At 38.0% G+C, this 17,906-nt stretch overlaps 1 protein-coding gene across 9 annotated transcripts in view; it reads left to right on the top strand.

Moving 5' to 3' along the window:
- LOC135115173 (uncharacterized) overlaps nt 1-17,906 on the top strand; it is a 156,340-nt gene that overhangs the window by 125,440 nt on the left and 12,994 nt on the right. For all 9 annotated transcript variants that reach the window (XR_010275839.1, XM_064031664.1, XM_064031663.1 and 6 more), the window contains one exon: nt 12,096-12,220. Coding sequence is in view for 8 of the 9 variants with exons in the window: in XM_064031664.1 (XP_063887734.1) it covers nt 12,096-12,220 (125 nt within the window). In the remaining variant the exon portion in view is untranslated. The remainder of the gene's footprint in view (nt 1-12,095; nt 12,221-17,906) is intronic.

The following is a 17,906-nucleotide window of genomic DNA, read 5'->3' as shown; positions in this document are numbered from 1 at the left end:
CCAAGCGTGCTAACCACTACACTACACAGTGTTTGTGTGTAAGGAGGTGTGTGTGAGGAAGTAACTCAAGGTGGCTGGGTGGCAGTGAGCCACACAGATGTCCCCAACAACTGTAACCTAGGTGAGGACTGGCACAATAAAGGACACAAGAGGAAGTGGCTTTCAATTTCCACCACAAGCTATTTAGGTGCCATGGATACTACAAACAAGACTAATGGGGCAATGTATCCTGTTGCTGGATTAGAAGTGTCACCAGCTGCCTTGTCATTAGTACAGTAAAATCCCTCTTATCCGGCATCAACAGGACCGCCGACATGCCGGATACTTGAAACATGCCGGATACTTGAATAGAAGTGAAATTATGTCCACAATCACCACCCTACACTCACGCATCTTACCATAACAAAGATCAGCTGATCGCCGTGCCGCGCGTCGCCACCCGCGCTGCCACCTCACACTCACCAATACACAATACTACTGTACTAACATTCTCTTTAATACTTTCCTCTTATAAATAAATTGATGGGTTACAAAAATAAAGTACGTATACACTTATTTGCTTTATTCAATATTAGCCAACATGTATAGCATACAATAAAGATATGAAAATGTACGAGTGTTTGTGACACTTTTTCGCCCCCCACACCTCTCATTCAACACCCTCCGGGTCATCAACATCATCAGATTCTGTACTTGTTTGTCCCACTTCTTTTCCATTACAAGCTACTTTAAAATAGTTTCTAATGTCTCCTTGTTTGCAGCTCCTTCTTCTTTGCAGCAAAAACTCATTCTCAATGCAGTGAAGGGTCATAACATCTCGGGTTGACATGTATGTGCACTGCTCAGCAAACCTGACAAAGCCAGCTATGTGTTTCGCAGCCTGTTCCCAAGTTACTTTAGGCTTATTATCATCATCATCATCACTATCATCACTAATTTTCTCTAAATGATCTTCTACTGCAGCGTTGATAAGTTCCTCGTCTGTGAGAGTGAATGTTACAGCCTGATTTTCGTCCACATCCACCCATTCCTGTAACGCTTCATCTGTCACTTTAAGTTGCACATTTCCCCCCATTTCCCTCAGCTCGCTCAACACCGAATTTTTCATGCCACCTACAAACCCTTCAAACTTCTCATCATCCTCATCATCACACATCATCAAAGGTACAATTTGCGCCAACATCGCATCAACGTTTGCCTTTTTAACGTCTAGCCAAGCAAGTGAAGCCATGGATATCACATCCTTAACATTAAACTGTTTTTGGAACGTGGGGATTTTGCCGTCCTCATAATTAATCATAATTTAATCGATTTTATGAGTACACATTGATTTTTTATTGATTTTAAGGTTCGGGGAAAAATGTGCCGGATACTTGAAGCTGCCAGATACTCAAATGCCGGATGAGAGGGATTTTACTGTACTGTTTGATGTTCAGCTGATCCCAGAGAATGACAGAACATCAAACATCATGGAATAGATGATGAGGGCAGAAATGCTGTGTCAGCTCCAAGGTGTCACCTTCAAGATCTTGGGTGTTTGCCATGTGGCCACAGCTAATAGAAAATAATCATAGTTCATTGGAAGCCATGTGAGACGCACTGTACACAGCATTCACCCTTGATCAGTATGCAGCTTATGAGGCATTCTCTGTGCACCAGCTTCAGCCAGGTGAGTTGGCCGACATCTTCCTGGTTGACCCATGGCAGTTGTCAGTCTTGTTTGGGAGTGTCCCTGAGTGTAGTTTGGCATGTGTTTGTGGCTAAGCTGACTGACAGTATTCAACACACCATCCATGCTGGATCTAGAGCTGAAGGACTGGCATGGGTGTGAGCTGTTATCAGTGATGAACCTTGACTCTGCAGGCTCATGTACCAGTGATACCAAGGGACCACTCATCAGCACCATCATTAAGCCAGCTGTACAAGCAACCACTGTGAGGAGCATGGTGGCATCAGTGCTGCTAGACCTGTGGCCAGCTAGGCCATCTTGCCACTACATACCTGTGGTCAGAAAATTACAATGGAGAGGATGCATCAGTATCAACATCTTCTCCCAGAGTTCAGTAGATGGCACTCTTCCAGTGATGCAGCTACTTGCCAATGGCCACCAATGCCAAGCTTCATTCAACACTGGCTGCACAGACACCATTGTGTACACCCTGTGCTGCTCATAATGGCACCCACAAATGACCACCGTTACAACAATCAGTGGAGATTCTTTCCAATGTGTAGGAATTGGCAGCATGACAGTGGAGACTTTCAGCTGCCAGCATGCTTGCACTTGTGGTGAACAAGCAGCCTCTGGGCATGGACATTGTGTTTGGTATTGTTGGCATCTCAGCTCTTGGTGGCATTATCATGAAGTCATTATCAGAAGTCCACTCTTGCAGAACTGGGTAGCTGTGTGGAATCACTTCTATGGTGCTGTTGGTGGTGGACAGCCATGACTTCAGTGCGCAGTTTGACACAGTACACCAGGCATGGACTATGAAGTGGAAATGGTCCAACGATGTGATACCTGACTACTTGCACAATACTATGGCACAGTACAATGTTTCTCCACCCATGCGTCAGGGATTAAAAAAAGGAACTAGAGTTGTGGGTCAAGAGTGGCTGGCTGGTGCCCTATGATGAGCAGCAGCATGGGGCACCACAAGGGCTTATGTCAATCTTGGTAGTGCAGCAGAATAACAGTAGCAAGGTGTGATCCATGCTTGGCTTATCACAAGCTCAACCACCATGTGACCACCTTCATTGCTGATAGCAATATGTGTGTCAGTCAGTTACATAAGTGGTGTCAACACAGAGTGAATGTGGATGTTCTCAACTTGCACAAGGCCTATCTGCAACTGCATGTTGACCAGCAACTAATGCTGTTTTGGACAATGATAGTGAGAGGTTGGTATTACTGTCTGCCATGTCTGAGATTTGCCCCCAACATAGCTCCACTGGTTATGAAGGCCATTGTCAAGACAAGACTATTCTTGTTCAGGATCCAGAAATGAAGTGTGCTGCTCTACCACATATTGACAGCTTGCTGGTGAATGAGGACCTGGTCAGTGCAGAGCAGGTTGCTGTGCATTTTGCTGCATTTGAGCTGGAGTGCAAGCAGTCAGCCCTGTGCAGCTGACACGGTGAGACTGCTGGGGCTATGTGTGCAGTCAGCTAGCAGTCAGCTGCAGCAGACACATGACAACCCAGTCGACTTGTCACTGACACAAGTGACATGCCATGCTTTGTACACGTGGTATGGATGGCTGGTAGCAGTGCAGATGGCTCCTACTGGCAGTTGCATGGCTGAAATGTCAGACAAATTCAGCTATGTGTAGCTGGGATGACATCGCTGAAGTTAAGTTATGGCATAAACAGATGAAGAGTGTGGCAATGCAGCTAGCCAAGGAAGACTCTTACCTTGGCCTGTGGAGTGTACACGGCGACCAAGCAAGTGTGTGGATAGACAGCAGCACTTTAGCTGCTGGAGTTCTTATAGAGATTTCACATGGTGATGCCATCAAGGACTCATGTTGGCTGCAATGGGATGACAGCTTACACATCAATATGATAGAGCTGGACGCAGCAGCTTGTGGTTTCAACTTCACCATGCAGATGGACTCTGCAACTGTCTATTGCTGGATTGATGGTGTACTGAGTGGGTACGTACACCTTTGAACCAAGATGTATGGAGAGATGTTGATCCACTGTTACATTGACATCTGACATATAGTGGTAGGTAGAGTAGTTTAGTAGTGGCTAGTAGGTAGTTTAGTCCAGTCTACAAAAAATTGTGTTGATACGCTCATGTGTGCCCCATTGGAATGGATGCGTAATGACAGACCAGTAGTGGGCATGGCAGCAGGTTGTGTAATGGACTCTACAGTGCCAAGTATTGCGGACTTCCATGTGAGTGCTGGTCATCCTGGCATCTGGCATACATTGATCATCGTGTGGCCTGAATTGTCTCAAGCATTTTAGATTTTAATCCTCAGTCTATAGTGGTTTCTAATGGTGACAGTCAGTGTAAATACTTAATCTGTCTTCTGTGATGATGTAAGTGCTTGTCAGTGTAAATACTTAATCTGTCTTCTGTGATGACATTAGTGCGTAAGTGTATGTGTATATTTATCTAGTTTTGACGTACAGGAAAAGAGCTATGCTCGTTCTATCCTGTCTCCATATTTGTTTTTATCTAACTTTCTCTTAAACTCATTTATCATATTTACATCATTAACTTCTTTGTCCAAATCATTCCAGACCTCCATGGTTTTATGTGGGAAGCTATTTTTCTTGACATCTTTTCTACAAGCATTCTTTTTCAGTTTTCTTCTGTGTCCCCTCAAGACTTTTATATCCCACATCACCAAGTCCTTCCTATCCAACTTTTCCATTCCAGCCACTACTCTGTACAGTGTGATCAAATCATCTCTTTCTCTCTTCTCTGTTCCAATGTTATAAGACCAAATTTTGATAGTCTTTTTTCATACAGTAGATCCCTCAAACTTGGAGGTAAATTTGTTGCTGGCTCTTTATATCCCCTCCAGTACTCTTATAGATTTCTTGGTACTAGGTGACCATGCCACAGCTGCATACTCTAGTCTATGGTATATCATGGTCACAATAAATTTTTTATCATTTCTTCATCCAGATGTGTAAATGCTGTCCTTATGTTTCCCAGTAGGTTATATGTTTCACCTATAATCTTGTTCATGTGTTTCTCTGGTGAAAGCTTATCAATAATTATTATGTCAAGGTCTTTTTCTTCTGTTCTTTTGCTGATTCTCTCCTTCCCAATGAATAATCTCCTGTTTCTCTTGCTACTTGTGTGTAATTACGCAGTTGTAATTACCTAGTTGTAATTTACAGGGCTTGAGCTATGTTCATGTGATCCACATCTACACTTGTCCAGCTTTTCCTTAAAGTTGTGCACACTCATTGCCATTGCTACCTCCTCTCTTAGCTTGCTCCAAACTTCTATATTTCTCTGTTGGTAACTGTGTTGGTAACTTTGTTACTTAAGCATCTTCTTTTTCTTAGTTCTTTGCTGTGTCCTTGGGTGAAATTAGTATTTCCTTATTCTCTTAGCAGTAGTTTCTCATTATTAATTTCTTCCACTCTATTCCAAAATTTATATATCAGTATTAAATATCCCCTTTCTCTCTTTTGTTTTAGTGTTGGTAGATTAATTTCCTTTAACCTGTCTTCATATGTTAATTCTTCCAGTTTTGGAACCATCTTTGTTGCCATCCTTTGTATACTTTAAAGTTTTATGACATGTTTTTTTGTAGTGGGAAGACCACACTTATTCAGCATATTCCAGCTTTGGTATAATCATAGTGGTAATTATCTTTCTCATCATATCTTTATCCATGTAGTGGAATGCTGTTCCAATATTTCTCACCATTCTGTATGTATCTCTGAATATCTTTTCTACAATGTTTCTCTGATTGTTGACTATCCTGTATTATCTCTCCTAGATGTTTCTCTTATTGTACTTTTATTATTTCTTCATATACCAATTTATGTGTCCATTTTGGTCTCTTCACATTTTCCCATTTCCATTACATGACATTTTTCACATTAAATTCCATCTCCCATTTCTTACTCCAATCCCAGATTTAATTCAGATCCTCTTGTAGAATTCAGTCTTTGTTATTTCTTATGTCTTCGTAATTTTGCATCATCTGCAAACAAACTCAAGTAACCACCCTGCACTTTTCCACGTCTTTTCATAGACGTCCAACCCTTCAGGAGGTAAACATATGCAGGGAAGCCACAGAACACTTGACTTCTGATCTTTCTAAAATTTCTGATTGGGGCAGAGCAAACTTGGTATTGTTCAATGCCTCAAAAACTTATTTCCTCCATCTATCAACTTGACACAACCTTCCAGACAACTATCCCCTCTTCTTCAATGACACTCAACTGTCCCTCTCTTCTACACTGAACATCCTCGGTCTGTCCTTTACTTATAATCTGAACTGGAAACTTCACATCTCATCTCTAACTAAAACAGCTTCTATGAAGTTAGGCGTTCTGAGATGTCTCCGCCAGTTTTTCTCACCGCCCCCAGCTGCTAACTCTGTACAAGGACCTTATCCGTTCATGTATGGAGTATGCTTCACATGTCTGGGGGGGGTTCCACTCATACTGCTCTTCTAGACAGGGTGGAATCAAAAGCTTTTCGTCTCATCAACTCCTCTTCTCTAACTGACTGTCTTCAGCCTCTCTCTCACCGCCACAATGTTGCATATCTAGCCGTCTTCTACTGCTATTTTCATGCTAACTGCTCTTCTGATCTTGCTAACTGCATGCCTCCCCTCCTTCCGCGGCCTCGCTGCACAAGACTTTCTTCTTTCTCTCACCCCTATTCTGTCCACCTCTCTAACGCAAGAGTTAACCAGTATTCTCAATCATTCATCCCTTTCTCTGGTAAACTCTGGAACTCCCTGCCTGCTTCTGTATTACCACCTTCTTATGACTTGAATTCCTTCAAGAGGGAGGTTTCAAGACACTTATTTATCAATTTTTGACCACTGCTTTAACCCTTCTATGGGACTGGCATTTCAGTGGGCATATTTTTTTTATTGGATTTTTGTTGCCCTTGGCCAGTGTCCTTCCTACATAAAAAAAAAAAACTCTTTACTCCTTCAGGCATATTATTTATGTAGATCAGGAAAAATATTGGTGCCAACCCTGATCCTTGTGGTACTCCACTAACTACTGTTCTCCATTTTGATTTTACATCTTCTTTTACCGTTCTCATTTATCTTCCTTTTAAGTAGCTTTCCATCCAGTTTATTACTTTTCCATTTAATCCTCCTTCATTTTCTAGTTTTCATAGTAGCCTGTTGTGGGGAACTTTGTCAATTTTTTTTTTTTTATCTAAATATACACAGTCTACCCACCAGTCCCTCTCCTGTGTTATATCAGTCACTCTTAAATAGCTTATAAAATTTGTTACACATGATCATTTTTGTCTGATATATCATGTTTTTCTAAAAATTCCGTCCACTGCTTTATCACTTTTTCACAGATCTTATGTACTATGCTGGTCATTGATACTAGTCTATAGTTTAGTGGTTCTTCTTTCTTCCCACTTTTAAATTGACATTATGTCTGCTCTCTTCCATTCCTTAGGCACTCTTCCAGTTGATAATGAGCACTTTATTATGTCATATACTGGTTCAGTTAACTGTTTCCTACACTCTTTTAAAATGAAACCTGATACTCCATCTAGTCCTGTTGCTTTTCTCTCTTCCAGTTCCTCCACTATTTTATAAACTTCTTTGATTACTGTAATTTCCCATATTTGCTTTTTTTGTCTTCTCATCTTGTGGTTCTTTAAATTCTGATTCAACTGTGAAATTTGCTGAAATTTTTTGTTTAGCAATTCACTCATGTCTTTTGGATCTTAATATGTTTCATTTCCATCCTTCAACCTTTCTAGTTTTTCTTTTAGTTTATTTTTTTTTCCATTTGTGAATTTGTAGAACAGTTTTTGTTTATCCTTGCACTTTTCAGTTATGTCTTTTTCATATCCTTTCTCTTCCTCTTTCGTTATTTTCGCATATTCATTTCTTGCTATCTTAAAGTCTTCATTTTTGGGTTTCAAATTCTTTTAATTTTTATCCATGTTTTGTCTCTTTTTCTTTCTTTGCTTTTGCACATCTTATGTTGAACCACACCTGTTTTACTTTTTCTTTAGGTTTGTATTGTGGGACATATTTATTCACTCCTGTCTCTTATAGTTCCATAAAATTGTCATACTTATCTTGCACATCATTTGCTCTTTTCAGCTTTCATCAGTCCATTTCTTCATAGAATCTCTTGAGATAATTTATATTCACTTTTCCACAGTTTCCCTTGTTTTTTTGTATGATTCATCCTCTTCATTGTCATCATTATTGGTCTCTGTTTTTCTATCATTATATGGTCACTTTTTCCCATGGGGGACAAGTTTCTTGATTCTTTACTTTGATCCATACTCTTTGTTGATATTAGGTTATCTTGTTGGTTTGTCATCTCCCCTATATCTTGTATTTTCAGTCACCCATTGCATCATTGTGTTTTCCATAGTCATCTTCAGAAATCTTTCTTCCCATGCAGTCTCATTTCCTCTTGCCTCAAATGTTTCCCAATTTATTTCTTTGCAATGGAAATCACCAACCAGTAGTACTCTTTTATTACTTTTGATTAATAACCTCAAACATTGGATGGTATCTTCTATTATTTTTTCATAGTCTTTCTTGGTCCAAGAATTTGTTTTGGGTAGTACATAACTTGTTATTACTGTCAGTATTTCTCCATTATTATCCTCCAAGTTAAAACTCACTATTTCTACTTTTCCTTCCTCATATTTCACTATTTCTGTCTTCACTGCATTTCTTGTCATTGTCATTACACCTCCCGCTCCTTTACCAATGACAACCTGATTTTCCTTTTTTAGCTTTGTTTCTGTTAAACACACCACCTTTGGATTCTTTTCTTTTAAATAGTCTTGTAATTCCAGTGTTCTGTGTAACAGTCTGTCTATGTTGGTATATATCACATTCAGTTCTTCATTTTTAGTTTTCTTCATTTAATTTAATTTATTTATTTATTTAATTAATTTATTTTTTTCACTCTCCCAAAACTCTCCAAAAAAATTTAGTCTTTTCTTCTTCTGTTCTTGATTAATTTTTCTCTTTAGCCTCTTCATACATTTCTTTCATTTTTTTCTGTTCTTCTTTGTTTCTGTTTTTCTTGATGTATATATCTCTGCAGTCTTCTGCTTCTTTTAGTTTGTATGCTCTTTCTAGTACTTCTTCTGCTACTTGTTGTGATTTTAGTCTTATTTTCATGGATCTTGTTTTGCCTTCCAGATAAAGACTCAGTCAAACAACTTCTTCCACTTGTGTGTATTTATTTTCCTAGTTGTATTTACCTAGTTGTATTGTACAGGGCATAAGCCAAACCTCATTTTGTCCTGTCTCCATAACCATATTTATCCAGTTTCTCTTCAAGCATGTGTCCACTGTCGCAACCAACTCTTCCTTCAAATCATTCCAGATTTCAATAGTTCTATACGGGAAGCTGTATTTCTTGATGTCACTTGAACATCCACACTTGTTTATTTTCTTCCCATGCCCCCACATCTGTTTCTCTTCCTCCTCCATCTTTGGTATCAAGTAATTTCTGTCTATTCTTTCTATATTGTTTAGTAATTTGTACATTGTTATAAGATCTCTCTCTCTCTTCTCTCTTGTAGTGTTGGTAATCCCATCTCTTAAAATCTTTCTTCATAGCTTAAGTTCTTCAATTCTGGTACCATCTTTGTCATTATCCTCTGTATTCTTTCCAATTCCCATGTATCTTTTTTTCTATGTGGAGCCCAAACTGCTGTTGCGTATTCCAGTTTAGGTCGTATCATGCTTGTTATAAATTTATCCATTTCTTTATCTAAATAGTTAAACACCATCCAAATGTTTGTTAACAAGCTGTATGTAGAGCCAAGTATTCTGTTTGTATGCCTTTCAGGTGATAATGTGTCCTGAATCATTACTCCCAAATCTTTTTCTTCATTACTTTTCATTATTATTTCTCCTCCAATTTTGTACTTCCACAAAGTGCTTTTACTTTTTCCTATTTTCAGTATGTGGCATTTTCTGGTGTTAATTTCTAGTTTCCATCTTTGGCTCCATGCATGTATCTTGTTAATATCCTTTTGTAATTCCTTGCAGTCATTTTCATCCATTATTTTCATTATTTTTTGCATCATCAACAGACAGTTTTATATAACTATTTAGATCCTCTATCATATCATTTACATATATTTGAAACATAATGGGTGCCAACACAGATCCTTGTGGTACCCCACTTGTCACTTTGTGCCAGCTTGATTTAGTGTCTTTGATTAATGTTCTCATTTCCATCCCTTGTAAATAATCCTCCATCCATCTCAGTGTTGCTCCCTTTAGTCCTCCTCCATTCTCTAGCTTCCACATAAGGTTTTTGTGGGGAATTTTTCTAATGCTTTTCTGAGATCCAGGTATGCTGCATCAATCCATCTGTCCCTCACTTGCATTCAATCTATTATTCTCGTATAGAAGCTCAGTAGATTTGTGACACAGGTTCTCCCTTTTCTGAATCAAAATTGCTTTTCTGTAATTATCTTTTTATCTTCTGGATATCCCACACATCTGTCTTTAATTACTATTTCACAAAGTTTGCAAACAATACTTGTTAGTGACACCAGTCTATAATTTAATGGTTCCATTTTATTTCCCCCTTTGTATATTGATACTATTTTCCATTCCCTTGGTACTTTCCCTTCTCTCAACAAGCTTTTAATTATATCCTATATAAGTTCCTCCATGTATTCTCTGCATTCTTTTAATATCCATCCATTTACTTGATCTGGTCCCATAGCTTTTCTAACATCCAGCTCTTCAACAGTTTCTTGATTTCTTTTCTCTTTACTTGTATCTCCAGTATTCCCTCATTCTGTGATACCACTTTTGGTACCACAAATTTGGTTTCCTTTGTAAACACAGATTGAAAGCTTTCATTCATTAGTTCACTCATCTCCTCAGTAGTTTCATAGATTCTTTTTTCCCTTTTTAACTTTTTTTTTATGCCATCCTTATATTTCATTTCCCTGTTTATGTATCCGTAGAAGAGTTTGGGTTCTTCCTTGCATTTTCTTACTATGTCACTTTCAAAGTTTCTTTCTTCTTCTCTTTTTATTTTACTGTACTCATTCCTTGTCTTTCTGTATTTTCTAGCATTTCTGTTCAGTTGTCTCATCATTTTCTTCTATGCCCTGTCCTTTTTATTTTTGCTTCCATACACTTGGCATTATACCATTCATGTTTCCCAATTTTTACTTTATGACTTGTTACAAACTGTTGCACCCTCTCTCTGTACATGCTCAAAAATATCTCATACTTTTCTTGCACTACTTTACCTTCAAATAGGTCTTTCCAGTTAATTTTTCCATAAAATTTATCAAGTTCTGCAAAGTTTGCTTTAGTATAATTCTGTCTCCCATTTCTGTATTGTTCTTTCCTGTGCAACACTTTTCTTCCTTTGGTACTATTTCTGTTATCACATGGTTGCTTCTTCCCAGTGGACTCAGACAATGTATACTTGGTCTACTTTCTGGGGTTTTTGTAAATACTAAATCCAACTTTGATGGTTCTTCTCTGCATCTCATAGGCTTGTTCACCCATTGTCTCATTGTATTCACCATCATGGTTTGCATAAGTTCTTTGCTCCATGATCCAACATTTTCTTTCACTTCCACCTCCTCTCAGTTAATTCCTTTAGTGTTGAAGTTACCTACTAAGAGCACTTTGTTACTTTTCCTTATCATTACTATTTCTTATTTTTAGTTGCTTGCTTTTAAATTTATTGGCCTCCCATGCATGTATGTCAGAATGATTTTCTTTTTTTCACTTCCTTTGATCTTAATCACAACACTTAATGCTTCTGTCATTCCATCACCGTATTCCACTTCCTCAACAACAAGAATATCCTTTTTTACCAATATCATCACTCCTCCTACTCCCTTTCCTTTTCTATCTCTCCTCCATGTGCTATATCCTTCCCTTGCAAATCCCAACTTTATTTCTTCTTTTAGTTTGGTGTCTGATTTTGGTTTAGTTTTGGTTTCTGGTTTATTGTTCTTTAAGTAGTCATTAAATTCCAATAGGCTTGACACCAAACCATCTATGTTAGTATACATAATCTTTAAACTTCTGCTTGGTGATCTTGCATGACATCTTTGTGCCATCATTTCCTCACTTTCATGTATACAACTTTTCAGGTGAATGTTTTCATTTGTTGTTGTGTTCTCTCCCCATTTTTTGACTGAGCCTCTGCTCTCAGTTCTTTAAAAAAAAATGTGTGTGTGTGTGTGTGTGTGTGTGTGTGTGTGTGTGTGTGTGTGTGTGTGTGTGTGTGTGTGTGTGTGTGTGCATAGGGCCCTTGTATTGGCTACCTTACTTCATATGTTGTTGTAAAATACTGGTAGTTTAAAAACTAAAGGGACATAATATGTGTAAAATTCCTCCCATGATTTTACCGATGTAGTGGAATTATGATACTGTCTCCAACAGATTGCTGCTGGGTGTCCAAGACTTAAGTTCCTGAAGTTGGCTAATCTTGGTCCCAGTGGGAAATGTTGCTATTTAAAGGAGTTGACTGACTGTGTGACTCATATGGCCTGCCTCACCCACTTCAGGTACGTGTAATATCCCCTACTGTGCATATGTTATTGTTGATAATGTTTTGTTAGTAATTTACTTCTAATGAACTTGATGTGTCTATTTACAAGAAACTTAAAAGATTAAGGTATTATTATATTGAAGATTTGAATCATTATGAGAAGAGTGGCTGATTTTAATGAAGCTGAATATTGAATATTCATTATAGAAGACAGGGATGGTTAAGTGTCATTGAATAAGAAAGGATAATTGTTTGAAAAGTATAAACCACATATTGCAGGAAGTGGCAGTAGACACCTGCCAAAACAATAATCACTACGAGTGAGTTCTGAAGCACTACATCAGGAGGCACTGTTAACTTCTCTATAACTCAGCTATGACCTCACTGAGTGTTCCCCTTTGTGTTCACAACACAAGGGGGCAGTCACAACCTGTCTTCTAAAGACAATTTTCTTCCTTCACACAAAATTACATGCACCTGATTGCACACATACCTTTCACTCACAATCCTAAATTGAATATGGCAAATCCTACTACACCAACCTCGAATTCCCCATCTGGAGAGGGGACCATAAATGTCCCCAGGTTGGACTGCTCTTCTGGTATCAATCTTAAGTGTCTTGACGCCCCCATCAACTTTTTCTTTATTATCTTCTGCAACATTCATGGCCTGATCTAATTTTCAATCTGTAGAGCACCACTTCCCATCTACTAAACCACATCTTTTCCTCAGTGAAACACAGGTGTCTGAGCCAACTGACAGTAGCCCCTTCTCTATCTTCATTTTCAATCCAAAGCTGGATGTTGTGTCTCTGCATTTAATGACTTGCTCTCATGCCCACACTCTTGAATCTTCTGAATTTTCTACCATTTGGTTATAACTACAGAGTCACTCTCAAATTAAATTTATTTGTGCTGCATACCAGCTTTGGTTTTCCACTCCCTTCACTGACCATCCTGGTGAACAAGGCTATAATCCTGATTGTCTTGGAGATATCCCCAACATTCTTGACCTTTTCCTGACCTCTAATCCTTCTGCTTATGCTGTCACCTTATCTTCTCCATTGGGCTCCTCCGATCTCAACCTCATACGAGTATCTGTATCTTGTCCTATCGCTCCAATCCTTTCTCAGGATTCCTGAAAGCGGAAGTGCCTTTGGCATTTTGCCTCTGCTAATTGGAGGGACCTGAGGAGGTATTATGCTGACTTCCATGCTTCCGTGTCAGAGACCCATCTCTGTGTGCTGAGTGCATAACAGAGGTGATAGTGTCTGACATGAAGGCATACCTCTAATTCTGCTCAGACCTTTGCTAAAAACTCTACCTTGGATGATTTAGGGCTTGTTCCTCCCTCTCCTGCACCCTCTGACTACTTCATGCTACCTATTAAAATTCTTCACAATGGTTTTTCTATGCCCTCGTTATCCTAAACCCACAGAAGGCTTATGGACCTGATGGGGGGTCCCTCCTATTGTTCCTCAAACCTGTGCCTCCATGCTTGCCTTGGATGATTCAGGGCTTGTTCCTCCCTCTCCTGCACCCTCTGACTACTTCATGCTACCTATTAAAATTCTTCACAATGGTTTTTCTATGCCCTCGTTATCCTAAACCCACAGAAGGCTTATGGACCTGATGGGGGGTTCCTCCTATTGTTCCTCAAACCTGTGCCTCCATGCTTGCACCTTACTTAGTCAAACTCTTTCAACTCTGTCTGTCAACATCTACCTTTCCTTCTTGCTGGAAGTTTGCTTACATTCAGCCTGTTCCTAAAAAAGAGTGACTGTTCTAATCCTTTAAACTGCTGTCCTATTGCTTTAATTTCCTGCCTATCTAAAGTTTTTAATCTATCCTCAACAGGAAGATTGTTAAACATCTATCACTTCACAATCTTCTATCCAATTGCCAGTATGGGTTCCATCAAGGCTACTATACTGGTGATCTTTGGGCTTTCCTTACTGAGTCTTTGGTCATCCTCTTTTTAGAGATTTTGGTGAAGCTTTTGCTGTTGCCTTCGACATATCAAAAGCTTTTGATAGAGTCTGGCACAAAGCTTTGATTTCCAAACTACCTTCCTATGGCTTGTATCCTTCTCTCTGTAACTTTATCTCAAGTTTTCTTTCTGATCATTGTATTGCTGCTATGGTAGATGGTCACTATTCTTCTCCTAAACCTATTAACAGTTGTGTTCCTCAAGGTTCTCTCCTGTCACCCACTCTCTTCCTATTACTCATCATTGATCTTCTAAACCAAACTTCTTATCCTATCTACTCCTAAACTAATAATACCAGCCTGCACTTTCCCACATCTTTTTGTAGACATCCAACTCTTCAGAAAGTAAACAGTTCATGCAGGGAAGCTACAGAATGCCTGACTTCTGATCTCTATAAATTTCTGATTGGGGCAGAGCAAACATAGTACTGTTTAATGCCTCAAAAACTCAATTCCTCCATCTATCAACTCAACACAACCTTCCAGACAACCATCCCATCTTCATTGACACTCATCTGTTTCCCTCTACTACAATGAACATCCTCAGTCTGTCCTTTACTTATAATATAAACTGGAAATTCCACAACTTATCTCTAGCTAAAACAGCTTCTATGAAGTTAGGCATTCTGAGATGTCTCTGCCAGTTTTTCTCACCCTGCCAGCTGCTGACTTGGTACAGGGTCTTTATCTGTCCATGTATGGAGTATACTTCATGTGTCTGGAGGGGCGTTGTTCCATTCATACTGCTCTTCTAGACAGGGTTGAATCAAAAGCTTTTTGTCTCATCAACTCCTCTTCAGCCTTTTTCATTGCCACAATATTGCATCTCTTGATGTCTTCTATTGCTATTTTCATGGTAACTGCTCTTCTGATCTTGTTAACTGCATGCCTCCCCTCCTCTTGCAGCCTCACTGCACAAGATTTTCTTCTTTCTCTCATCCCTATTCTGTCTACCTCTCTAATGCAAGAGTTAACCAGTATTCTCAATCATTCATCCATTTCTCTGGTAAACTCTGGAACATCCTGCCTGCTTCTGTATTTCCACCTTCCTATAACTTGAATTCCTCCAAGAGGGAGGTTTCAAGACACTTATCCTCCAATTTTTGACTACTGCTTTGGACCCTATTTACATTCCTCACTCTTTCTCTCAGTCTAAACCTTCGAAACCTTGGTTTGCCACAATCTGTTCTCATGTCATACATGATAGAGAAGGTGGCCCACAATAGGTACATGAGCCTCCCATCACCTGAATCTTATGCACTTTATATTTCTACCTAGAATCATGCCAAGTCTATTCTCCAACTAACCAAAAAAAAACTCTTTTCATTAATAGTAAGTATAAAAATCTTTTAAGATCTAACTTCTGGCACTTAGCCAAAAACATTCCCAATAACTTTACTTCTTCATCTTTCCCCCCTTTATTTTAATCTGTTGACATCATTCCTATCTCATCTATCTTATGCCACTATTTTAAACAGGGTGGAATCAGAATTTTATCAACTCCTCTTCTCTAACTGACTGTCTTCAGGTTCTGTGTCGTCATCATAATGTTGCATCTCTTGCTATCTTGTACCGCTATTTTCATACTAACTGCTCTTCTGATCTTGCCAACTGCGTGCCTCCCCTCCTCCTGCAGTCATCCTGCACAAGGCTTTTTTTTTCTTTCTCTCACCTCTTTTCTGTCCACCTCTCAATCACTCATCCCTTTCTCTATTAACTCTGAAACTCTCTTCCTGCTTCTGTATTTCTTCTTTCAAGAGGCAGGTTTCAAGACACTTTTTTTTTTCTGTTATATTTCTTGGGAACTAGCATTAAGTGGCCATTTTTTTATTCAAAATTTTTGTTGCCCTTGGCCAGTGGTCCTCTTACATAAAAAATAAATAAATAAATCCACCTCACTCTTTCTCAGACACACCTTTCATCTTTCTGAATATTTAGATTCCTGTTATTCATTATTCCTTCAATCCTCTTATCCCTCTCCTTATTTTTTGTCCCTTCTCAGTGTTTCACCTTCATCTTTCAATGTATATATACTTTTTATTCATTCTCTCTTCCATTTAAAGTAAGAGATCTCTAATGTGTGAAGATCAGGTACATGGATAGGTGCAAGTAGAGACATTTCTAACTTAATCATTCCTTTGAAGGAATCACAAGAATCAAATGGCAGATTAAAAAAATAGCATTCATATATGGAGGAGGCAGTAGATACCTGTCCCTGTGGTTAAGTTAGGTAATCTCAGATATATATATATATATATATATATATATATATATATATATATATATATATATATATATATATATATATATATATATATATATATATATATATATATATATATATATATATATATATATATATATATATATATATCATGCTCAATAGGGATAATAGACCATTAACATTTTTGGGCAAGAGTATTTTGGACAGTAAGGTTAATGATCAGGTTAGATTAATGTTACTGAGCAAGCTATTAACATTAATGTCTTATTATCCCTATGGAGCACAATATATATATATATATATATATATATATATATATATATATATATATATATATATATATATATATATATATATATATATATATATATATATATATATATATATATATATATATATATATATATATGGGATGGGGGTGAGTAGAGTGGTTCCTGTGATCATGCTAATCATGCTATTACACCCACCATCAATGAAAGTGGCATGCTGATGTTTTTGTTACATTTCATGTCACATGTACCAAAAGAAAATGCAGAAAACACATAAATCTGCCTAAATAACAGTAATTTTTCAATCTTACCTAGTATTTTGTGGTGTTATCCTTCCTCTTTAAAACTTACTTCTATTGGCAAGGTACGGAATCTGCAAGTATTCAGGTGACAGTTTTTCCCACATCTGCATGACTTACCATTTTTGCAGCACTGCTTGTGTCCAGATCCTGGAGCTTCTTTTTCATCACATTCCATACATTCTGAGTTGGGTACAGGTTTGGACAGTTTCTAGCCAACTTTTAAAACGGTATCCGGTAAATTGCTCGAAATCAATTGCTCGACAGTAAATTGCTCGAAAAATAATTTCTCGAACTGTCAATTGTTTGAAAGGCAAATTGCTCGAAAACAGAATAAAAAAAAAGATAAAATAACACTTTATTGTTGTTAATTGAACAGTTAAAAACACGAATGGGTACATTTAAAAATAAAAAAATGAAAATAAAATAAAAATTAAAGAAATTATTGCAAATATTCACTCTATTAGTATGAAATATTGTATGCTATACTTTTTAGATATTCTTCTACATTGTCTGTTGTGTCATAGTTTGATACAATATTCTTTAATCGCATTGTGGTGTCACAGTACTTTTTTCTGCCCTCAGCTGCACTCACTCCTCCCACATATTGTTCTATTCGCAATTCTTGTAAACTTTGTTCTCTCTTTAGTCCATCAATAAATTTCCAAATAGATGGATGACGAGCACCTATTTGATGTTCAAAACTGTTGTGCCATCCTTCAATTGCATTGTTTGTTTTTGACAGTCCTTCTACAACATTATCAAAACAGTTCCACATTTCATGTTTAAATAAAGGAGCACGTCTACGGCTGCGTCTACACGGCCGCCCAATCCATGTGTCTTCAAAATAATCCACAACTCCTTGAAGCTCATCTGGAAAAATTTCATTTTCAACTAGAAATTCAAATGTTTCCACAACTTT

The sequence above is a fragment of the Scylla paramamosain genome, chromosome 29 (assembly GCF_035594125.1).
Source record: "Scylla paramamosain isolate STU-SP2022 chromosome 29, ASM3559412v1, whole genome shotgun sequence".
Lineage (NCBI taxonomy): Eukaryota > Metazoa > Arthropoda > Malacostraca > Decapoda > Portunidae > Scylla > Scylla paramamosain.
The sequence above is the reverse complement of the archived record's forward strand: the minus strand, read 5'-3'. Positions and strand labels throughout refer to the sequence as shown.